Genomic DNA, 25,318 nt, shown 5'->3' on the forward strand with positions numbered 1-25,318 from the left:
ATGGATTAAGTGGACAGTCAGAGACTTTTACCCAGGGTAAAAAGGGCTAATACAAGAGGGCATAATTTTAAGGTGATTAGAGATAAAAGTATGGGGGGGGGGAGGTTGTCAGAGGTTGGTTTTTTACACACAGAGTGGTGGGTGTGGAATGCCCTGCCAGAGGTGGCCGTCGAGGCAGATACATTAGGGGCATTTAAGAGAGACAGGCAGTCGGATGGAGGGATGTGTGGGAGGGAAGGGTTGATTGTTCTTAGAGGAGGTTAAAGCACCTTGGGCGAAAAGGCCTGTATTGCTCTATGTTCATGTTCTAACACTGCATCAACTGTAACCTAATTAACTAAAAATTCTAGGCACTATATAATTAGGATGTGAAAATTAGAATGCAGTCAGGATTATCCAGAACAATTCCAGGTGAAGGGATGACAGCGTCAGATGTAATGTCTGCTTATTCAACACGGAATGTTGAACAAGCACGGTGACCGATCAGAGGCAGAGGAGATGTCATGGAGTTAGGGGTGATGGAGCACCGTGTTTCAGATCATATTGGTGAGGGTTAGCGCATGGAACGCAACCCCTTCAGGCCATTTCAACTTCCTTTGTGTCCTTTATTTTCACACCTTGAAGGGTTTGCTGATGAATTTTGATCAAGGTTTAAGGATGTTCTGAAATATTTCAGGGAATTCCGGGCCGCGATGGGCGAGATGGAAATCCGGGGGCCAATGGCGAGAAGGTAAAGAGTTTCTCACCTTATTCGCTGCCGTTAAACAAAAATCCGACAAGACAATCTCAGTACATGGGGAAGTACAGGGATAATTCACTGAACTATATTTATTCATGATGTGTTTCTTATATTACAGGGTGATCCTGGACAAAACGGAGCCCCCGGAGAGAGAGGCCCTGTTGGGCAGCCTGTGAGTATTGAACTGCCTAAAGAACAGAGCTGACTGGAGGAGCACAAAGCAAAGGAGAGGGGAATTAGAGCACACAAATAATAAAGGTCAGAACGAGAACATAATTAGAGCACGCAGAGCTCAGAATGCAAAAACAATTAGAGCACGCACATAATAGAGGCCCAAACAAGAACATATTAGAGCACACAGATCAGAACGAGCACGTGATTAGAGCACGGAGATCAGAATGAGCACGTGATTAGAGCACAGAGATCAGAGTGAGCACATGATTAGAGCATGCAGATCAGAATGAGCACATGATTAGAGCACGCAGACCTGAACGAACATATGATTAGAGCACGCAGAGATCAGAATGAAAGTATAATGGGAGCACACAATAGAGGGCAGGGTGAGTGATCAGCAAAACTAGAGTTAAGCAGCTGCCTGCATTAACCTGTGCCATCTCCCACAGTTCCCTTCCCTGGACAGGACCACCCCAAGGTCACCATCTCTCCGATGTGCTTCTGAATACAGAACTGTGTAAATGACAGGGATCTAGATCACTTCTAAGCACTGTCCCTGTGCTCTGGATCAGGACCTTTGTCTGCCCATTCTCTCAACACACCATCTATCTGCCTGACTTGCCTCTGATCAGATTCCCCATATGGATCAGGAATTGGAATCTTGTCCCTTTGGAAAGTTTTACAGTAATAATGAATGCAGTTTCACAAATCATTCTGCTTCTTACTCGATGGCAAATACTTAGCAGAAGTCTTAGGCACACCCAGTGCCTATTAAAAAGTATTCATCCCCTTGGGAGTTTTCATGTTTTATAGTTTTACAGCAATGAATCACAGTGGATCTAATTTGCCTTTTTTGACACTGATGAAAAGAAAAGACTCTTTTTGTCAAAGTGAAAACAAATTTCTGCAAATTGGTCTAAATTTATTACAATTATTAAACACAAAATAATTGATTGCATAAAACTCACCTTCAAGTCAGTATTTAGTAGAAGCACCTTTGGCAGCAATTACAGCTTGGAGTCTGTGTGGATTGGTCTCTATCAGCTTTGCACATCTGATCACTGCTTTTGCACAATACCATATTTTCCAAGTGACCAGGACCATCTTGGATTAAACTGAACAGGCATCCTCAAAGTCTGGGAGCTCTGTGATCTCTCCTACTCCCAGTGATTCTGTTTTGTTTGTAACTCTCACTTCAGCTAGTGGCTGAACGTAGGGGACGATAGCCCTCGGCCCGGCCAAACTTAAGAAATCTCGTTTGGGTGGATGCTGCGTGATGTGTCCCCTGTTACAAATCAGTACCCCAAAATAAAAAACAGTACACAACATGCAATTAAACAACTGAGCTTTATCATTCTTAATTTGACTATAAGGTTAGTAAAGAAAACAAAAAAAGAGAAAGGGCCCATTCTCATGAAACAGTCCAATGCACAATGTTGGAGCTTATTGATAAGGCTGTTCATCCACCATCGACCTCCTCCGATCGTGCTGACCTTCGGACCCTTGCTCCAAGTCCACTCTGTCCGGCAGTCTACCAACTCTCTCCATTCATCTCTCCTCATCTCTCCCCGGCAAAAGACCGCAAATTCCCAGCTCCCAGACACACAGGAAAGAACAACATCCCACTCATTGGCTAACATGCCCCATTTTCTCTAGTCATAACCCAAGCATTGCTGCTGCAGAGAAACACAGAAAACCTACAGCACAGTACAGGCCCTTCAGCCCACAATGCTGTGCCAAACATGTCCCTACCTTCGAACTACCTAGGCTTTACTCATAGCCCTCTATTTTTCTAAGCTCTGTGTAGCCATCCAGGAGTCTCTTAAAAGAGCCTATCGTTTCCGCCTCCACTGTCGTCACCGGCAGCCCATTCCACGCACTAATTACCTTAGCAGTGGAATATTACAGAGAGGCCATTGCGTTAGCAGTGAGAACTTACAGCGTGTTACACTGTCCCCCCTCCGAATTTAGTCATGTCCTCATGACATTGAGATAATTTGCCAACCCTTCCTGCAAAACACAAAGTCCAATCCAGGTACACAAGGCAGTGAGATAGCTCCCCAACACGGTAGGGGCCACACTCTGCTCCCCTGGTGCTACGTAGGCCCGCCTATCCAGTGGTCTCGGAATTCTCTGAGACCCCCTCACCCCTCACCTAACTCTTCTGGTTCAGACACTACTGGGGAGACTTTGGCTCTACCTGGCGAGACCTCCTCCGGTCTATCACTCGTGCCCACCTGCAACTCGGACCCCTCTGTCCCTTGGCCAAGCCCCGCTTCCTCCCCTGCAGAGTCCCGCTGCAACCCAGGCTGCCCACAGATAGCCTCCCCCAACCCCACTTCACCTGACTCAGTGGGAGAAGGGCCTGGAGTCTCTTCCTCAATTAATGGGGAGTTAGCGAAAGGTGGCATATACCACACATCTTCTGAATCAGTATCCCTCTCAGGGGTGGGGGCCAGCCTAACCTCTCCTGCTGTGGGCCCTGCAGTCACCCCGTGTTTCTGCAGAGTCCTCTTACTAGGTGTAGGCTCCAAGTCGGGCTCTGGGTCTACCTGCACCTCTTGTCCCCAGGGCTCAGGTGGTTCCGGTGGAGAATCTTGACAGGCCCATTCCCATCCTCTGGTTTCACCCGGAAAACTGGTAGATTTGGCATCTGACTCTCCACCATATAGGGCGTAGCCGCCCAGCAGTTAGCCAACTTGTGCTTTCCAAGTTGTCCCAAATTCCTTATGAGGACTCAGTCTCCCAGCAGGAGTTGGGAAAACCTCACTTTTTGATCATATTTCCTCGATTCTGCTTGGCAGCCGCAACTCCAGCCAATTCATAAGCCCTTTTCAGCTCTCTCCTCATGTCAGACACATATTTCAGATAATGCTTCGGAGGTAAGCCACCCTCGTCAGTCTCAAAACAAAGGTCAATGGGCAACCTCGCCTTGTGCCCAAACATCAGATAATATGGCGAGTACCCAGTAGCTTCATTTCAAGTACAGTTGTAACTGTGAACAGTGACCATGCTGATCTCCCAGGTCCCAGGCATGTCTAGCAAGGTCTGATTAAACCTGTCAGGCTGAGAATCACCCTGTGGGTGATAGGGCGTGGTCCTTGACTTCTCAACTCCAAGCATGCCCAGTAACTCATAGACGAGTCTGCTCTCGAAATCCTGTCCCTGGTCACTATGTATCCGCCTGGGAAGGTCATAATAGATGAATTACTTCTCCCATCACACTTTTGCCACCGTAGTCACCCTCTGGTCGTTGGTAGGAAAAGCCTGAGTGTATCTGGTGTAATGGTCCGTGATGACTAAGACATTCGCCGTGTTGCTGGCACTGGGTTCTATTGACAGGAAATCCATACACACCAGGTCCAGAGGCCCAGTGCTCTGCAAGTGTGACAAAGGAGCTGCCCGCGTAGGCGGTGTCTTCTGCCATATGCAGTGAGTGCACGATTGCAGTATTCTTCAACCTCCAATTTCATTCAGGGCCAGTAAGACTGGTCTCTGAGCAATCCATAGGTCTATTTCACCCCCAAATTCCAGAATCATTGTGAAGTGACTTCAACACAATCCACCGATACTTCTCGGGCAGAACCAGTTGGATGTGATGTGACTTAGTATAAGATCTGGTTCTTCAACTCTAACCTCGGCCATTCTTGCAGTAATGGAGGCACCGATGCATGTTTCGACTTCTCCGTCTGAACCATGTCTCCCTTTTCAACCGCGGACCAAATAGTGCCAATGCCTGGATCATCTCGCTGAGCAGCTGCCACTTCCCCAGAACTCAATTCCGGCAGCTGATTTGTCTTCAGAGCAGTCAGGTTACAGTAAACTTGGGGGATGGCATCGTCAGAAGCTCCCAAATGATCCACTGCTCGATCCTGCCCCTCCTTTCCCTCTGCCTTCACTGTGATGGCAAACTGACACATGGCCTTCACCCCTGGGGCAGGAACGCTCTCCCACTCCTCGTCCCTCACCAGTCCCTCATCAATGTTCCGGCTCCCCGGCCGGTACTTCAGGCTGAAATCATAGGCAGACAATACCATCAACCACCGATGGCCTGTGGCATCCAGTTTCGTCGAGGTCAGGATATAATTTAGCAGGTTGTTGTCCATCCTCGCCTCAAACTTGACCCTGTAGAGATAGTCACTCAGCTTATCCACTACTACCCATTTCAATGCCAGAAATTCCAACTTGTGAGTGGGATATTTTCTCTCGGAGGGCGACAGACTCCGGCTGACAAATGCAACAGGCCTCAACCCAGTGCCCCGATCATGATACTGGATGCCCCCTAAACCCTCTCGGCTGATATCCGTGTGCAGTAAATACGACAACTGGGGGTCTGCAAAAGCTAGAACCAGCGCCTGGGTCAGCGGCTCCTTCAGTGACTGAAAAGCCTCCTCACATTTTACACCTCAGCTCGGTCCAAAGGGCTCCGACGAGCTAAGATACTCTCCACCCTCCTGTCCTTTCTCCCCCTCCCTTTCTTCCCCAAGGGAGGGTAACCATACAGAAGTTGATTCAAGGAGTGACTCACTTTGGCGTAGCCCTTCACGAGTCTCCGATAGTAACCACAGAACCCAAGGAACAAGCACAGAGTACTCACAGTCCGGGGCCTTGGCCAAGTGGTAACTGCCTCGATCTTAGCTACTCCATCTTGTAAGACTATGTGCCCAACAGCTAACAGACGTTTGGCAGAACTGGCACTTGTCCAGGGAAAGTTTTAACCCTTCAGCTTTCAGGCACCCAGCACCTTCAGCAGCCTCGCTTCATGTTCTTCCAAAGAGGATCTAAATGTTATGAGGTCATCCACATATACCAATACCTCAAGCAAGTTCATATCCCCCACCATCTTCTCCACGACCCACTGGAAGGTTGCAGGGGCTCCTGTTATGCCCCATGGGCATCCTTTCGAACTGGAAGAACCCCAGGGAACATATAAATGCCGTCTTCTCTTTGTCGGCCTCATTCATGGGGATCTGGTAATATCCACTCCTCAAATCCAGCACACTAAACCACTTCGCTCCACTCAGACAGGCCAGTGTGTCTTCAATCCTCGGGACCGTATACTGTCAGGGACGGTGCGCCTGTTCAGAGTTCTATAGTTCACACACATGCATACCTTCCCGTACTTCTTCCAGGCCACAAACTACTGGGGACGCATAGGGGCTTCAGGACTCAGTGATGATCTCAGCTTCCTTCAACTTACACAAATGCTGCCAAATGTCCTCCACCTCTTCAGTGGCCAGTCGCTGCAACCTTTCTCTGAAAGGGGTATCCTCAGTCTCCACGGTAGTATGAAGCGTGCTCTTGGAACAACCCACATCGAACTCGTCAGTGAAAACGACACCTTCCAGCCTCAACATCTTCTCTACCAGCCTCCTCTCCCAACCCACAGGAACTGGGGAGTCCCCGAGGTTGAATGACTCTGTAGTCAACTTTCCCCCCTTTTCCAATAGTTTCTCCCTGGCTTGTCTCACAGTGACACTAGACATAACCGTCACTGGGAACAAATGTGTCGGGGCATCCCCCGCTTGAAGGTGACCTCCCTCTTCGTTGTGTTCCTGACAATCCTGCCTGCCTGTACAACCGAGGGCTTCTGCAATTTGGGGCTCACCAGTACCCCAGCAGGAAATCCTAACTCCCCCTCATGGTCTTCCGGAGTGTCCGCGAAGAGGGCCTCGCCCTCAGGCACTCCAGGAAATTTGGGGGTCCCCATCACCCTCGCTACTTCCCTGGGCTGTAGCACCTTTGGCTTCAACTGGGTGAACGACACAGTCCCTTACATAAATTCAGTATCCGGCCCAATGCTGCCACACACTTCCTCAAAAGCAGCTCGAAACCCCGGGTGCACGGACAATGTTCCCCGAAAGTTCTCGACAGCCTTCTCCTTGCAGGCCCCCGTCAGCCTCCTCACAAGAGGGGTGTTGGTCCCCCCCAGAGTTGAAATGCTGCCCTTCTCAACAGGGTCCAGATGAACCAGCACCAGGCATTCCCACATCGGCCTCCGAGAACTCCAACTTCACTGTCCAGTAACTGTCATATGGATAATCACCAGTACTGAGACCCCAGATCTCCAGTGCCCTGAACGGGGTCAATGGTAAATGCTTCAGATACCGGTTGTATATTGAACGGTACAACAATGTGACCTGCGAACTGGTGTCAAGTATGGCGTTAGCATAAATACCTTCTATTCATAGCGACACACTGGAGCATGGTTCCACTAAGCCTTTAGGAATTAGGCCTTTCACTTTCGGGGGGGGTTCCTTGGTATGTTGCTGGGAACGTGTTTCCCCCAGAGTCACCAGGCAGTTCCCTCATTGGGTCTCCTCTAAGTTTCCCGACACCTCTCCCTGCTGAGGTACCTGGGGGCTCACTCTCCTTCTGGTGTGACACCTGCTGCCAGCAGCCCTCAGCATTGTTCGTCCTCTTGGGGAATCTGTCCCCCATCAGCTCCATCTTATGGTGGGGGGGAGGGTCACACCCTCTGATAACAGCCGAGACATCTCAGTTCTCAACTCTGCCACAATCTCCTGTACCGCTCCCCAGGGTAGGCTATCTGTGGTCACTTCACCACAGGGGACCACTACCGAGGACTGTACCCTGCTGACAGAGGGCTCCCGCCCTTTCCCTTACCTCTCTGATTAGCTCAGCAAAAGATGGAGGGGGGCGCATCTTTCGAGACTGTTGGAGACCCCAAGCAATCAGGTCCTAGGACTGGGTGCCCCTGGCTATCTGGTCCATTCTTAACTGATCCACCTCAGCCACCTGAATGACCCCTCTGCTCTGCAAGCAATTTAGCTGCCTCTCTAGCCGAAAAATAAAAGCAGAAAGCTTCTCCCCTTCTCGTGATGCGTGTTCTGAAACCCCACCATGAGCTCCATTGGGCTTCCTGTCAGGCCAAAAGAGCTTTCCAGTGCTCGCAGGTAATCGCTCATGGTTCCTAGTGGATGCTTCAACTCAACGGTTCTCACAACGTCAGCGGCCCGCCCATTCAAACTTTCAACCAATCTCTGTCACTTTACATCATCAGAGCACTGCCACTCATATAACAACTGAGAGGTCTGCTCTGCCCAAGCCTCATACAACTCCTCCCCTTCAGGGGTGGCCGTTATTCCAGAGAATAGGCGGAGCCTGCCATAGCTGGGACTTTGAACCTGATATTTCCATTTATTTACCAGAGAGGTAAGGGCAGATACTAACTCAGAATTCTGTCTTCATCGGGGAAATGGACTAATTAGACATTCCAAATCTGACCACTCCTCAGAAACGATTGAACCCTGTCTTTGAACTCTCTGCCTCCAGCTACTGCAATGTCAGTGCTGGTCTGCATTAAAATGAGAGCTGTGCCCACCATTTTATCAAACCTCCGTCCACAATTGCAACTTTAACAGTACTTAACAGATGAATTAACAATTCATCTGGAGCACAAATATCTACCCCACTCAGAGTAATCACACAGCATCCAACAGAATGAATCCCGAACGAGCCCCCACAATTGTACATCTTGCTTCGGCTAGCGGTTTAATATAGAGGATGAAACTTAAGAAATCTCGTTTGAGTGGATGCTGTGCAATGTGTCCCCTGTTATAAATCAGTACTACGAAATAACAAACAGTACACAATATGCAATTAAACAATTGAGCTTTATAATTCTTAATTTGACTATATGGTTAGTGAGAAAAAGAACTCTGGATGAAATGAATGCAATACTCTAGATGGGGCATACACAGAGTTTAATAATGCTGCAACGTTTCTGTGGTTCATGACATTCTCATGAAACAGCCTAATGTACAAATGTCGGAGCTCACCGATACGGCCAGTCATCCACCATCAACCTCCTCCAATCATTGCTGACCTTTCGGCCCTCACACCAAGTTCACTCTGTCTGGCGATCTACCAACTCTCTCCATTCGCATCTTCTCTCCTCGTCTCTCCCCAGCAAAAGACCGCGAATTCCCAGCTCCCAGACACACAAGAAAGAACAACATCCCACTCATTGGCTAGCATGCCCCATTATCTCTAGTCATAACCCAAACATTGCTGCTACAGAGAAACCATTACCTCAACAGTGGAACATTGCAGAGAAGCCATTACATTAGCAGTGCAACCTTACAGTGTGTTACATGTTAAACTTCCACAAATACAGCATCAGAGAACTTAATAGGGATTGAAAACTATAAATTGAGTCGTAGAGCACTACAGCACAGAAACAGGCCTTCAGCCCGTCTAGAATATGACAAGCTATTCTGCGTAGTCCCATTAACCTGCATTTGGACCATGCCCTTCTCATCCATGTACTTATCCAAACTTCTCTTAAATGTTGAAATTAAACACCTAACCACCACTTCTGCACCACCTCCTTCCACATTTGCACCACCCTCTGAGTGAAGAAAATACCCCCTCAGGCCCCCTTGGATATTTCACCTTTCTTCCTTAAATCTCTAGTTCTAGTCTCACCTAGACTCAATGGAAAACACCTGCTTGCTTTACCCTACCTATACCCTTCAAAATTTTGTATACTTCTATCAAATCACCCCTCATTCTCCTGTGCTCCAGGGAATAAAAGAATAAACCTGCTCCCATGGTTTCACATGACCCTGATTTGGGAGGAGAAGGGGAAGGTGGGGCTGAGCAGGGGACGCTACACCTTACCCAAGGGTGACCTGCAGGTTAGTGGAGGGAAGGAGAACCTAACTACCTTCGGCAGAGACAGATCTCCAGGCCACCACCCAAGGATCAGAAAGCATGGTCAATAAGGAATCAGAATCAGGTTTATTATCACCAGCATGTGACACAGAACTTGCTAACTTAGCAAACCAGGATTGTTTTCTCTGCAGTGGTGAAGGCTGGGGGAGATTTGGTAGAAGTTTATAAAATTATTAGAGACATAGATAGAGTAGACAGTCAGAATCTGACAGCCCATGATGCTTTACTGACCCTTTATCCTACTCTAAGATCAATCTAGCCCTTCCCTTCACATAGCCCTCCATTTTTCTATCATTCATGAGCCTATCTAAGAGTTTCTTAAATGTCTCTAATAGCAGGGTGTTCCATACACTCACCACTCACGGTGTTTTTAAAAAAAACCATACCTCTGACATCCTTTCTATAGTTTCCTCCAATCACCTCAAAGTTGCAGCCCTCGTAATAGTTATTTCTGCCCTGGAAAGTCTCTGGCTACCCACTCTGTATAACTCTTATCAAGTCACCTCTCATCCTCCTTCGTCCAAAGAGAAACACCTAACCTATCCTAGTAAGATGTGCTCTCTAATCCATGCAGCATCCTGGTAAATCTTCTCAGCACCCTCTCTAGAGCTTCCACATCCTTCCTGATCACTATTCTCCGTGTGTGGTCTAATCAGAGTTTTACAGAGCAGCAACACTAATATTGAGAGAAAGAGGTGGAGAGTGAGAGAGACAGAGGCATGTTTTGTCCGAAATGGTGTTAGAGATTTTCAAGAACTGATGGCAGTGAGGAAGAAGCTGTGTTGAACCCTGAGTTGTAGGTCTTCAGGCTCCTGTATCTCCTGCCTGTTGGCAGCATCAAGAAGAGGGTATGGCCTTGGTGATTGGAGTCACTGACAATGGATCTCACCTTCCTGGGGTTGTGTGTAACCCCAGTGGAATCAATATAATACAAATCAAAATGTCTGACATAATACAAAGCTGTTCTTTGTGCCCAAGCACCAAGACAAGCTCAACACTCAAGATGCTAGAGGAACTCAGTAAGTCAGGCAGCATCTGTGGAGGGAATTGCACAATCGACATTTCAGGTCGAGTCCTTTATCAGGACTGGAAAGAAAGCGTGGAGGTAGCTGGTATAAAAAGCTTGGTGGGGGGAGGAAGGACTGACAGGTGAGGGGGGAGATGATAGGCAGGTGAGGGAGGGGGAAGAGCAGGAATAACATTAGAAGCTGGAGAGTGATAGGTGGAAGACAGGCTCTTTGTCTTCTGTGGTCTCTGTTTTGTGTAATGAATGTTGGTCCCAGTCATGGTCAGGACATTGTTCAAGGCTGATGTAACACACACAACATCTTGGAGGAACTCGGCAGCTCTGGCAGCATCTGCAGGGGGAAATGGATAGTCGACGTCTGGCCCAAAACATTAATTCTTCATTTTGCTCTATGGATGCTGTTTGACCTGCTGAGATCATCCAGCATTTTGTGTGCATTGATCCAGATTTCCAGCATCTGCAGTCTGCCTTGTGCCTTTGGATAGGTGGTGTAAATCTCCAACAATATCTGTGTTATGTCTAGAATGGAATGTTCTGATGTGTGCCTCTCTTTTACCTCAGGGACTATCTGGAAAGCCAGGAAGGAAAGGTCCTGCAGGTGAACAGGTAAGCAGCCTTGCAGAACATAGTCATAATGGTATTTGTCCCATACAATTCAGTCATATATCCCCAGCAATGCAACCAAGTGTCACTTAGTCCCATATAGCACTGGTGCTTTGCAATGCACCAGTCACATAAACATCAGTGGCAGACTGAGTGAGATAACTGCACAGTTAACGTAAAGTGCCAGCTTTTGTTACTCCGTGTTTGTTACTCCGTGTTTAGGGCAGCAATGAAGGTCCTCCATCTCTAGCAATGTTCAGGGCTTCCTTCATCGTGTCAGTAGCTTCCTCGTGGGTTTCACTACTGTCATCCATGCAAACCCCAGGTGGAGTTTCAGGAATATTATTGCACTCAGATGTAGAAGGATTCTTCATTGCTGTTTACGTAACAATTTTGTTTTACCAGTCAGGGTTGTTGGCCCTGAGCTGAACCCCCGAACCTGGAGGACCAGTGGATCACTCTTAGTCTGTCCTCTCCCCTTTGACCTATTTGACATGGGTGACTCTAGTAAGAACCAAACCATAAAGCCACAATTTCAGTCAACAAAGCTCTCTGGGTCATTGAGGCACACAAATCGTGACAAGATTATACACTTCTTGGAGGACAGCAACATTGACCTGGGTTCAATTCCCACCGCAGTCTGTAAGGAGTTTCCATCTCCTTCCTGTGCCCATGTGTGCTAGGGTTAGTAAGTTGGGGGTATGCTATGTTGACAGAAGCATGGTGACGCTTGCAGACTGACCCCAGCACATCCTCGGACTGTGTGGGTCACTGACAAATGAAGCTAATCTTTAACCACAGGCTCATTGTGTCGTGCGTGTGGATCTGTTAGGTGTTGAAGGATGCATCAGATTTTCATGGACAAATAGAAATCAAACCTCACGAGATTGGTTTGGAGACGGCATTGTATCCCAGCAGGAGTTTGAAAATCTGCACCCTGAAATTAAAGATAAAGATGAGCTTGATTTGTTGCGTCCCACACACTGGGAATCATGTCTTTGCGTCAATGACCAACATAATCCGAGGATGTGCTGGAGACAGCACCCAAGGGTCACCGTGCTTCCGGTGTCAACATAGCATGGCCACAGCTCATTAACCCTGACTTTCTGAATGTGGGGGGACGGGGAGCTGGAGCACCTGAAAGAAACCCTCGCAGTCATAGGATGAACCAGGGTTCCGCGTCATTTATTTTTTACGCGGATCAACCATTGCTCTGAGCTGGAAATTTTTTACACAACCTGAAAACTGCGCGGCACTTTAAATGATTTTTTTTTGTGATATGCACACCGTGAGTATTTAGAATGAAAATTGACGATCACATGCTTTTGATCTTATTTATTAATTGAAGGATATAATGAAATACCAAGAAAATCTTTCGTGTTTCTTAAACTTTTTCTTGCCTGTCTTTATTACACATCAATTGTCTATAAACACTTCCAGATTAATTTTACATCCAGCTGAAAGATACATCTGTTTCTGTATTTACATTTGACTGAATTCATAAGACTGAATCCACGTTCACAGTCAGCACTGGAAGCCTGAAATGTTCTGATGTCAGCAAGAATGAACAGTCCTTCAAATTCTTCATTTCTAAGCATATAGTTCGACATATCAGTGAACATCTTAATTGAGCCAGTCTCAACTTTCTCAGCAATTGCAAATTTGAGATCACTGTAATGCTGGGATACTGTTGAGGCAAGGCCTTCGTTGTATTTCGGTATGGTAGCTGAGTATATTTTGTTAGTCGTACAGCATCCTCTTTTCCACATTCAAAATTGGTTGTTTGCAGTAGCAACAGGGTCAAAAACTTACTACCCTCTTAACTCATCCTCAGGAAATCTGTTATCCAAGTGATTACACACTCATTGAATAAATCACTGACAGGCACAGTATTAATGTCAGAACTTATAGATACAAGCAGATCTTTTATTTTATTACCGCAATAAAAAGTATTGCCAAGATACTGTGACTGTAACTTATTAATTGTTGTTTAATTATATTAACATTATATAAAAGAGAATTCCAACTGCACAGTCGTACATCTGTGCAGATTAGAAGGAGCAGTGGGGAGAACGTGTAAACTCCTTATAGACAGCAGCGGGAATCGAACCCTGATCTTACTGCTGTCATTGTAGTGTTGTGCTACCCGCTACACTACTGTGTCGCACTATTGGATTAGATATGTCACACACCGGCTGACATGCATGGAACAGGGTAGGATGCCAGTCGCTCTGTTGGACAATGTGCTGCATGTTGTACTCACTGGGCGACTGGCAACATGCTCTTACACAATGTAATGCACTAAACCAGACCACGTAGTCTTGTGCTGGGCTTCTGATCCTCCTAATATCTCCGTCCCCATTACCATCTCCCTCCATTCCTTGTGTACTGAACCCGCTTCCCCATCAGGCCCCACCCCTCAGCCGCTTGAAATCCTCACCCCCACAGCCATTTCTCTTGAGTTCCATTTTGCTTTCATCAGTTACCAGGTAATGACTGTTGTTCTGGTGTCTCTCACAAGTGAGTACACCTTGTCTGTGTCCATCCAATCCAACCCCTGCTCATTTTAACAGCCAGAGTTCGCCTGTATTGGGTATGGGCTGGGGTACGACTGTACCAGCCCTGAGCTGGGTTTGCCTGTACCAGATCTGGGCCAGATTATCCCTGTAAGCCCGATACACCTGCAGTACCATATCTGTACAGGCTCTGGACTGAGGTACACCTATAAAAGGTCTGAGCCAGGTATGCCTGCATTGGGTCTGGGCTGGGTGTACCAATACCGAGTCTGGGCTGGGAGAGGCCTCAGCCATTGAACTTTCACTAGTGGTGGGCCCAGTGGAAGCACCAGGAACTGATGTCCGTGATGTCCCACAGTGTCACTGGGAGGAGGTCTTCTGGGGGTTGTCACTGATGGCTTTTTACTTCTGTTCCCACACAGGGAAGCCGAGGACCAATGGGAGCTCCAGGTCCCCAGGGTCCCCCTGGGAGTCCGGTAAGTCCTTCAGTGCCTGGGTTCAATTCTGAGTCAGGCCTTGACGATGCTGCCTGTGGTTCCTCCCGAGAGGCAGCAGTACAATATCACCGTCCGGTTCGTTTGTAACTGACCATCCAGTGCATCGGGTGGCATCTGGGGGGTGAGAAGCAGAATTAGTTTAAATCGTCTCTGTGTTAAGCATCTACCCCATTTTCCTTGGTGTTACTCACTCTGGGCGTTTGCTAATTTATACTCACTGGGTCAGTGATATCTCCGCCTGTATTGGGCTACCACTGTGCCATCGATGTTCCATACCACTGGCAACGCCCAACACAGTGCATCATCTTCCACCTGACAACCAAGTTCCACTATCTTATTTACATTATCAATTTATTACACACACGTAGGAGCTTCATGTGCTGTGACCATTTGGTGGCAGCAGCACGTCCTCTCTCATCTTCTCTTCTACTGAAAAGTAGCTTTCACCTCTCTCTCTCTCTCTCTCTCTCCCAGTTCTGCAGAAGGGTGAGCAGTACAAAACAATGCTCATTTCTCTTTCCACAGTCGCTCTCCGACCTGCTGGATTTTCCCAGTGGTCCTGTTTATCTTTCAGATTTACTTTTGCCTGTTCTGGGCCAGGCCAAGGGTTCTTGTACCAGATCTGGGCTGGGGTCAACTTATACTAGGTACAGCTGTACTTGTATGCCTGTAATGATCCTGGGTGTAAGTGCGCCTGTACTGGGTGCACCTGTAATGAGCCGGGCTGGAGGTGCACCTGTACTGTTGTATTTGCCTGTTTCTTTGTCTCTGTGTTAAGTATTCTAACTGTTTCTTACAGGGAGAACTGGGTGACTCTGGCGACATGGGTGAACGTGGACCCCGGGGCCCTGTTGTAAGTAGCTGCCTTAGAAACTCTTGGGGCTGATGTTGACCACCAGTCTACCTCATCCCTCACCCTCATTCTTCACACCCATAACCCCATTTTGCCCTTTGCCCTTACTGGTGTGACCGGAGATACCTGACCAATTGACGCTAAAATATCCATAGGCTTTTGTCCCTGACCGTTACCTCAGATGGAGACGAAGGGTTTGGTCTGTTGGTAAGCTGATTCCACGTTGCCTTTTTGTTGCCGACACACTGCCAAGATGTCCCCAGTGAACAGGCCGAGAGAAATAAAACAGGCATCCGTTAGTTTTGCGAGACCATGGATTTGTGCCTTGGGAAGTTTCCAGTGCTCAGGCCTGGACGGGGTTGTATGGGAGACCGGCAGTTGCCATGCTGCAAGTCACTGATGTTGTCTAAGGGAAGGACAGGGGACCGATACAGCTTGGCACCAGTGTCGTCACAGAGCAATGTGTGGTTAAATGCCTTGCTAACTTATTATTTAGTTATTTATGGTTTTATATTGCTATATTTCTTGGTTGGTGCAGCTGTAACGAAACCCAATTTCCCTCGGGATCAATAAAGTATGTCTGTCTGTCTGTGTCTGTCAAGGACACAACACGTTGCCTTAGCTGAGACTCGAACTAGTGACCTTCAGATCACTAGACCAACGCCTTAACCACTTGGCCACGCACCAGCATGTGGCTGAGAGAACAGACAGGAGTATAACAAGTAATGAGGGGCTGTGGGATCTTGGATTCTATTTCAATATCAAACTGTGGACCAGGAGATAACGGCTGTGTTGGTATTTGTTAAAGGGTGTGGGGGAGCACAAGAGGGAGACGGGAACAAGATGTAGTTGGTGTAAATGTATCAAATAGCATTTCAGATTCAGATGTATTAATCATGTGTACATCAAAACATCCATTGTTCATGTTAACAACCAACACAACTTAAGGATGTGCTGGGGGCAGCCCACAAGTGTCGTCACACACTCTGGTGCTAACACAACATGTTCCCAGTGGTCAGCAGAACAACACAAACAGCAACTATAACAACAGTTCAAAGGTTCAATAGTTTAATATCAGAGAATGTATAGAGTATACAAGCTGAAATCCTTACTCTTCACAGACATCCACGAAACAGGGAAAAAACCCAAAGAATGAATGACAGGAAAATGTTAGAACCCCAAAGACCCTCTTCCCCCTCCCACGCACAGGCAGCAGCAAAAGCATCAACACCCCCCCCCCCCCAGCAAAAGCAACAACCGCCCTCACCCATCACCCGCCACACAAGCAATAGATGAGCCCTGGAGACCATGATTGGGAGCCCAAAAGCTACTGTCCACCCCAACATTTCGACACCTCAGACAACCTCTCTTTCCATCTCCCTATCAAGGGAGAGAGAGATGCTGCTCCTGCAACAGCAACAGCTCGCTGTTTTGATGTTACAGTCTGTTGTGTTGCAAGTTCACCAACTTGAGCACCAGCAGCCTTCGAGAGGGAGAGATCGCTTGAGTGCAAAACAAGACAGCAAAATAAGCCTTTTTTTCCATACTACAGACAGGCCTCCAATCCTAGGACAGGCTGGCTCTAGGCCTTCAGTCCTTAGCCTAGCCTCCAAATTAGGACTTCACCCCAGGACTCCATTCATCTGAAGTCAGCACCAGCTCCACCCCAACACCCCTTGAGTCCGCTCCGTCAGTTACTGAGGTCTTGGCTAATCTGATTATGTCCTCAGCTCTGCGGTCCCTTATAGCCACTTTTGCCTTTCACACCCTTGCTATCAATAATCCATCTCCCTCCACCTTTACACATTCCAAGACATTGCATCCAAACACCTTTTGAAGATCAGAGTTCCAAAGATTCACCTCCGAGAAGGAGAAAATAATCACATCTTAAAAGGCCAATTCTTTATTTTAAAACAGCGACCCCACAAGGTAAGACATCTCTCCATCTCCATCCCGTCAAGATCTTGCAGTACCTTGCACATTTTAATAGGAGTAGGGGTGACTATTTGGCTCAATGTGTCCTCTTGAGTATTGAGTGAGATCATGGCTAATACTCTACTTGGGCCTGCTCTGTATCCTGTAATTCCTACAGTGTATGGATTTCACCAGACATCCCCTCCTGCTCTCTGAGGTAGAGACCCTTCATTGATAGGAGTTATGTCCTAGTTGTCTATGTGATAGGCAGGCTGGTACACACACCAGGGCAGAGCAATCTGTTGCCCATGCAGCTGTCTCCCCTTCTCCATGCAGCTGATGAACTGCCCCACTGTGGTCTTTGCAGTGAGGGTGTTCCCTCCGGGGAGTGAGCTCCCTTCTTCACCCACTGTGGTCCTTCCGGTGAAGGTGTTCCCACCTACCGGTTCCACAACACCTGTCAACGTCGGTCATACACCCTCTGTTCCACAACCCTCACCAACATCAGTCCTGCTGTCCAAATGTATCACCTCACTCTTATCTAAGTTGAAATCCAATTCCCATTTCTCAACCCATCTCCCAAGCTTATCAAGATCTGAAAAGGAATCTACAGCTTTAAAAATATATATATATCTGTTCTTTGCTGATGTAAATGAAGAATAAACTCTTCTTGGGCTTCTAGCTGGGTGTAGGTATTGATTTTAATCAACGTTTCGATTTTGGGCTCTGCCATCTTCATCTGGGATGATGACTAAGCATATCTAGTCCGGTGGTATTTATATACCCCTGTCATTTGTCCCTCCTGATCGGTTAGCCCTCAGGTTTCTGCTGCCACACCTTGCTTGCAATCTGATTCCAGTTCTTACTTAGAGTGAGACCTTCGTCTTTGTCAAAATTCCTTTCCTCTAGTTTTACTTCACTGGCTTCCCTTACCAGGCGCTCCCAAAAGCCATTGGCATTTCACGGTGTCATCAAAGTCAATCACATGGCCGTTGTGAATGCAATGTTCTGCTACTGCCCATTTCTCCTGGTAATCTAAACCCGATCTTGTCAAGATCTCTTTTGTAATTCATTGTAACCTGCCTCACCATCAACAAGACCCCCTCATTCAGTGTTAAACTTTTTAATCGTGCCATCTACATTAACATCCAGATCATAGATAAAGAATGAATAACAGAGATTCCCAACACTGACCCCTGGCGTGACAAGCCTCCAGTTGGAGAATCAACCTGCAACCATCATCCTCTGCTTCCTATCATTGAGCGAATTCTGAATCCACTTCACTAGGTCGCCTCGAATCCCATGTGACCTTACCTTCCAGATCAGCCTGCCACGCGGTGCCTTGTTAAAGGCTTTACTAAAGTCTAAAGAGATGCTATCTACTGCTCCACCTTCACCTATCTCCATCGTTACCGCTTCAAAAAAACTTCAAATGATGGGTTGTCTTCCTTTCCCAGAAATCAGACCAGTCACCTCCAGTCCTAGTTCCACATCATTCCTTGTGTCTTTAAGAACAGCCTGGAAGATATCAAAGCATTCTGATAACTCCATAATTCATTGAACTGGCTTTAACTTGGACCCTACCCACCTTTGTGGTCGGCTTCCATAATGTGTACCTTGACTGGATTGTCTTCCACTAGGTCTGTCACCCCTTTATACCTCAGTGGCAGCACCCTGACTAGTTCATCTGATCACTGTCTCCCCCACCTCAACTCAGACAGTGTGCCTACCCAAACCTCCTCTTCCTCCTGTCCTCGTCACTCAAGAGCTGGTGAAGTGAGGTCAACAGCAAACTGTCCTGCACTTCTCCAGAGTGTCAGTGATTAAGACCAGATGACATAGGAGCAGAATTAGCCAATTCAGCCCAATGCATCATGGCTGATCTATTTTCCCCTCAATCCCATTCTCCTGTCTTCTCCCCATAACCTTTAAAGAACTTAATAACCAAGAACCTATCAACCTCTGCTTTATATATACCCAATGAGTTGGCCTCCGCACCCAACTGTGGCAAAGAATTCCACAGATTTACCACCATCTGGTAAAATAAATTCTTCCTCATCTCTATTCTAAAGGGCTCCCCTTGTATTCTGAGGCTGTGCCCTCTGGTCCTAGACTGCCCCACTACAGGAAACATCCTCTTGACATCCACTCTATCTGTACCCTCTGGTCCTAGGCTGCCCCACTACAGGAAACATCCTCTCCACATCCACTCTATCTGTACCCTCTAGTCCTAGACTCACCCACTACAGGAAACATCCTCTCCACATCCACTCTATCTGTGCCCTCTGGTCCTAGACTGCCCCACTACAGGAAACATCCTCTCGACATCCACTCTATCTGTACCCTCTGGTCCTAGGCTGCCCCACTACAGGAAACATCCTCTCCACATCCACTCTATCTGTACCCTCTGGTCCTAGGCTGCCCCACTACAGGAAACATCCTCTCCACATCCACTCTATCTGTATCCTCTGGTCCTAGGCTGCCCCACTACAGGAAACATCCTCTCCACATCCACTCTATCTGTACCCTCTGGTCCTAGGCTGCCCCACTACAGGAAACATCCTCTCCACATCCACTCTATCTGTATCCTCTGGTCCTAGGCTGCCCCACTACAGGAAACATCCTCTCCACATCCACTCTATCTGTACCCTCTGGTCCTAGGCTGCCCCACTACAGGAAACATCCTCTCCACATCCACTCTATCTGTACCCTCTGGTCCTAGGCTGCCCCACTACAGGAAACATCCTCTCCACATCCACTCTACCTAGGCCAAGGTTTCCCAGCCTTCTTCATGTCATGGAGCCTTACCATTAATGGAGGTAATGGGGTGATGATTGCAGGTTTCTCCAACTGGAGGGGTCAGTGTTGAGAATCACTGTATCTATGATCTGGATGCGAATGTACATGACATGTTTAAAAAGTTTGCTGATGACACTGAATTTGGGGGGTCTTGTCGATAGTGAAGCAGGACCCCGGGTTGGGAACCCCTGTCTAGGCCTTTCTATAATTGGTAGGTTTCATTGGTTAAGGGTTGACCCAAATGAAGTTGTCATGATATGAAGGAAAGCTGAGATGGTGGAGGGCCAAACATTGTTTCTGCTCGTCAGAGAGCCTTGGGCTAAAAATTCTAGCCAAGCTGTTCAGGAGGTGGTACAGTTGGAATTATCAGTCAGGTAATGCAGAAACCTCCATTCAGCCCAACCAGCTGATACTGCTCCACTGGAAACTCCTTTTCTTTCATCATGACCTATCAGTATAAATGTCTCTCCTCTCCAACCTGGACCCACCTCCATTAAATACACTTTTTTAACGGGATCTGTCATCATAAAGAAGTGTCTGTGGGTTGTTTGGAATTGCTTTTTACCAGGGACGTGGCAAAGTCACAGGAACCAATCAACACATCCTTTATTGAAGACAATTTCTCTTGTCTGATGGTGTCAGCAATGAGAGAGAAGATGAAATATGAATGTAAGCTAGCCAAAAATATCGAAGAGGATGGCAGAAGTTTTTTTTTTCAGGTATATAAAGTGTAAAAGGGAAGCAAGAGTGGATACTCAACTGCTGAAAAAATGGCGCTGGAGAAGTAGTAATGGGGGATAAAGAAATGGTGGATGAACAGCATAAGTAACAGACGGATCTGGGAGTACAGATACATAATTCCCTAAAAGTGGATAGGGCTGTAAAATCTTTCCTTTCGGTTAGTCCTGACGAAGGATCTCAGCCCGAAACGTCGACATCGCTTCTCCCTATAGATGCTGCCTAACCTGCTGTGTTCTACCAGCATTTTGTGTGTGAGGGTTGTAAAGAGAGCTTTTGGTACATTGGTTTTTATAAATCAAAGTATTGAGTATAAGAGTTGGAATGTTTTGGTGAGGTTGTATAAGACATTGGTGAGACCGAATTTGTGGTATTGTGTGCAGTTTTGGTCACCTAATTACAGGAAGGATATTAATAAGGTTGAAAGAGTGCAGAGAAGGTTTACAAGGATGTTGCCGGGACTTGAGAAACTGAGTTACAGAGAAAGGTTGAATATGTTAGGACTTTATTCCCTGGAGCGTAGGAGAATGAGGGGTGATTTGATAGAGGTGTATAAAATTATGATGGGTATAGATACAGTGAATGCAAGCAGGCTTTTTCCACTGAGGCCAGGGGAGAAAAAATCCAGAGGGCATGGGTTAAGGGTGAAAGGGGAAAAGTTTAAAGGGAACATTGGGGGGGGGGGGGCTTCTTCATGCAGAGAGTGGTGGGAGTGTGGAATGAGCTGCCAGATGAAGTGGTGAATGCGGGCTCACTTTTGACAATTAAGAAAAACTTGGACAGGTACATGGATGAGAGGTGTGTGGAGGGATATGGCCCAGGTGCAGGTCAGTGGGACTAGGCAAAAAAAAAATGGTTCGGCACAGCCAAGAAGGGCCAAAAGGCCTGTTTCTGTGCTGTAATGTTCTATGGTTCTATGGTTCTAAGTATTTTGCTTCAGTCTTCACAGTGGAAGACGCTAGTGGAGTTAAGAACTGTGAGAGGGTCAGGGCAGAATGAGTGTCATTGCTATTACTAAGGAGAAGGTGCTTGGGAAGCTGAGTACCACTTGGACCAGATAGACTACACACCCCAGGGTTTTGAGAGGGTAGCTGAAGAGATTGCGGAGGCATTAACTAGATTCTGGAATGGTCCAGGAGGCCTGGAAAATTGCACATGTTACTCCACTCTTCAAGAAGGGAGTGAAGCAGAGAAAAGGAAATTATAGGCTAATTAACCCAACTTCAGTGGTTGGGAAGATATTGGAGTCTGTTATTAGGATGAGGTTTTGGGGTACTTGGAGGGACATTATAAAGTAGACCAAAGTCAACATGGTTTCATTAAGGGAAAATCTTGCTTGACAAATCTGTTGGAATTCTTTGAGGAAATAACAGGTAGGATAAATAAAGGAGAGCTAGTGGATGTTGTTTACTCGGCCTTTCAGAAGGCTTTTAACAAGGTGCCACACATGAGGCTGCTTAACAAGAGCCCATGGTATTACAGGAAAGGCACTACCATGGATAGAAGATTGGCTGAGAGTGGGAATGAAAGGGGACCTATTCTGGTTGGCTCCTGGTGACTAGTGTTGTTCTACAGGGGACTGTGTTTAGGACCAATTCTTTTTACATTATATGTCAATGATTTGGATAATGCAATTGATGGCTTTGTGGCCAAGCTTGCAAGTTATACAAAGATAGGTGGAGGGGCAAGTAGTGTTGAAAAGGCAGAGGAGTCTGCAGAAGGATTTGGACAGACTAGGAGAATGGGCAAACATGTGGCAGGTGGACCACCATTAGTGATGCACTTTGGTAGAAGGAATAAAGATGTAGACTATATCCTAAACGGAGAAAATTCAATAATCAAAGATGCAAAGGAACTTGGGAGTCCTTGTACAGGATTCCCTAAAGGTTAACTTGCAGGTTGAGTCGGTGGTATGGAAGGCAAATACAATATTAGCGTTCATTTCTAGAGGACTAGAATATAAGAGCAAAGATGTGATACAGAGGCGTTATTAGTCAGACCGCTTTTGGAGTACTGTGAGCAGTTCTGAGACACTTACCTAAGAAAAGATGTGCTAGCATTAGAAAGGGTCCAAAGGAACTTAACGAGAGTTATTCCGGGAATGAAAGGGTTAACATGTGTGTTGCTTTTGATGGCTCTGGGCCTGTAGTCACTGGAGTTAAAAAGTATGAGGTGGGGATCTCATTGAAATCTATCAAATACTGAAAGGCTTAGATGTGGAGAGGCTATTTCCTTTATTGGGGGAGTCTAGAACCAGAGAGCACAGCCCCAGGATAGAAGGATGCCCCCTTAGAACAGAGAAATGAGTTGAAATTTCTTTAGCCAAAGGATGGTGGATCTGTGGAATTCATTGCCATTGTCAACTGTGGAGGCCAAGTCACTGAGTATGTTTAAAGCAAAGGTTGAAAGCTTCTTGGTTAGTTAGGGCATCAAAGGTTGCAGGGAGAAGGCAGGAGAATGAGGTTCAGAAGGAAAATAAATCAGTCTTGGTGGAATAGTGGGGCAGACTCAATGGGCTGAATGGCCTAATTCTGCTATTTTTCATGGTGCCTGGTGCGACAGCATATCATAAGTTATAGGTTAACAGCCCATCTAGGGGGTATTACAGCACTCCCTCAGAATCATACCCAGCGCTGCTCGAAGAACTGAACCCAACAGCTTCAGGCTCAGAAGGGAGAGGTCTTACCAGAGTTGCCACTGCACACAACAGACATAAGAATTGGTTTATTATTGACACAGCAAGAAGAGTTTAAAAGGAGGCGGTTATTTCTTCAGCGGTTTGATTGGGACACAACTGCGCGAGCACGTGGACGTCAGCCAGTGAGAACAGCGAGAAGAGTTTAAAAGGAGACAGCTTTATAGAGTGGAGGGAGACAGAGTAGGAAGGCTTTGGCTCAGCGGGGCTTTGGCAATAATGGGTTGAGGAGAGGTAGGTTATCTGTGCAGAATACAGACAGGAAGTGTGTGTGTGAGGCTGGTGTTCTGTGCTCCGTGTCAGATGTGGGAAGTCCAGGAGACTCCCAGCCTCCTGGATGGCCACATCTGTGCCAGTTGTGTCGAGCTGCAGCTCCTTAGGGACCGTGTTAGGGAACTGGAGATGCAGCTCGATGACCTTCACCTGGTCAGGGAGAGTGAGGAGGTGATAGAGAGGAGCTATAGGCAGGTAGTCACACCTGGGCCTGGGGAGACAGATAAGTGGGTAACAGTCAGGAGAGGGAAGGGCAGGAGTCAGATGCTAGAGAGAACCCCAGTGGCTGTCTCGCTTGACAATAAGTACTCCTGCTTGAGTACTGTTTGTGGGGGGGGGGGGGGGGAAACGGCCTACCTGGGGGAAGCAACAGTGGCCGTGTCTCTGGCAGTGTCTGGCCCTGTGGCTCAGAAGGGTAGGGGAAGGAAGAGGAAGGCAGCAGAGAGAGGGGACTGTAGTTAGGGGATCAGAGAGGCGATTCTGTGGATGCAGGAAAGAAGCTCGGATGGTAGTTTGCCTCCCAGGTGCCAGGGTCTGGGATGTTTTCGATCGTATCCACGATATCCTGAAGTGGGAAGGTGAACAGCCAGAGGTCATGGTACATATTGGTAACAATGACAGAGGCAGGAAAAGGGAGGAGGACCTGAAAGCAGACTACAGGGCGTTAGGAAAGAAGTTGAGAAGCAGAACCACAAAGGTAGTCATCTCAGGATTGCTGCCTGTGCCACGTGACAGAGAGTATAGGAATAGAGTGAGGTGGAGGATAAATGCGTGGCTGAGAAATTGGAGCAAGGGGGCAGGGTTTCAGATTTCTGGATCATTGGGACCCCTTTTGGAGCAGGAGTGACCTGTACAAAAAGGATGGGTTACACTTGAATCTGAGGGGGGGCCAATATCCTGGTGGGGAGGTTTGCTAAGGCTAATGGGGAGAGTTTAAACTAGAATTGTTGGGGGGTGGGAACTGAATTGAAGATATGGAGGAAGGGGTGGTTGGCTCACAAATAGAGAAAGCTTGGAGACAGTGTGAAAGGGAGGATACGCAGGCGATAGAGAAGGGACTCGCTCAGACCAATGGTTTGAGATGTGTCTATTTTAACGCAAGAAGCATCATGAACAAAGTGGATGAGCTTAGAGTGTGGATCAGTACTTGGAGCTATGATGTTGTGGCCATTACAGAGATTTGGATGGCTCAGGGGCAGGAGTGGTTACTTAGAGTGCTGGGCTTTAGATGTTTCAGAAAAGACAGGGAGGGAGGCAAAAGAGGTGGGGGCATGGCACTGTTGATCAGAGATAGTGTCAAGGCTGCAGAAAAGGAGGAAGTCATGGAGGGATTGTCTTAGGTGTGTTCAAGAAGTTTCTTGACACAATATGTAGATAAGCCTATAAGAGGAGAGGCTGTACTTGATCTGGTATTGGGAAATGAACCTGGTCAGGTGTCAGATTTCTCAGTGGGAGAACATTTTGGAGATAGTGATCACAATTCTATCTCCTTTACCATAGCATTGGAGAGAGATAGGAACAGACAAGTTAAGAAAGCCTGTAAGGAGTTTGTATGTTCTCTCCTTGACCACATGGGTTTCCTCCAACACACTCAAAATGCTGGAGGAACTCAGCAGCCAAGGCAACATTTATGGAAAAGAGTATTGCCCACTTTTCGAGCCAAAACTCTAAAAGACTGTTCGTTTCCATGGATGCTGCCCGACCTGCTGAGTTCCTCCAGCGTGTTGTCTGTGGTGTTAGGAAAGTGTTTAATTGGAGTAAGGGGAAATATGAGGCTATCAGGTAGGAAC

At 47.2% G+C, this 25,318-nt stretch overlaps 1 protein-coding gene across 1 annotated transcript in view; it reads left to right on the top strand.

Annotated features, from left to right (window-relative positions):
- The window catches only part of col9a3 (collagen, type IX, alpha 3), a 122,108-nt gene that overhangs the window by 37,800 nt on the left and 58,990 nt on the right, over window positions 1–25,318 (top strand). Inside the window, exons 17-21 of the mRNA XM_059981207.1 lie at window positions 677–730; window positions 858–911; window positions 11,202–11,246; window positions 14,182–14,235; window positions 15,056–15,109. Coding sequence (XP_059837190.1) covers window positions 677–730; window positions 858–911; window positions 11,202–11,246; window positions 14,182–14,235; window positions 15,056–15,109 — 261 coding nt within the window. The remainder of the gene's footprint in view (window positions 1–676; window positions 731–857; window positions 912–11,201; window positions 11,247–14,181; window positions 14,236–15,055; window positions 15,110–25,318) is intronic.

This window comes from Hypanus sabinus, chromosome 9 (assembly GCF_030144855.1).
Source record: "Hypanus sabinus isolate sHypSab1 chromosome 9, sHypSab1.hap1, whole genome shotgun sequence".
Lineage (NCBI taxonomy): Eukaryota > Metazoa > Chordata > Chondrichthyes > Myliobatiformes > Dasyatidae > Hypanus > Hypanus sabinus.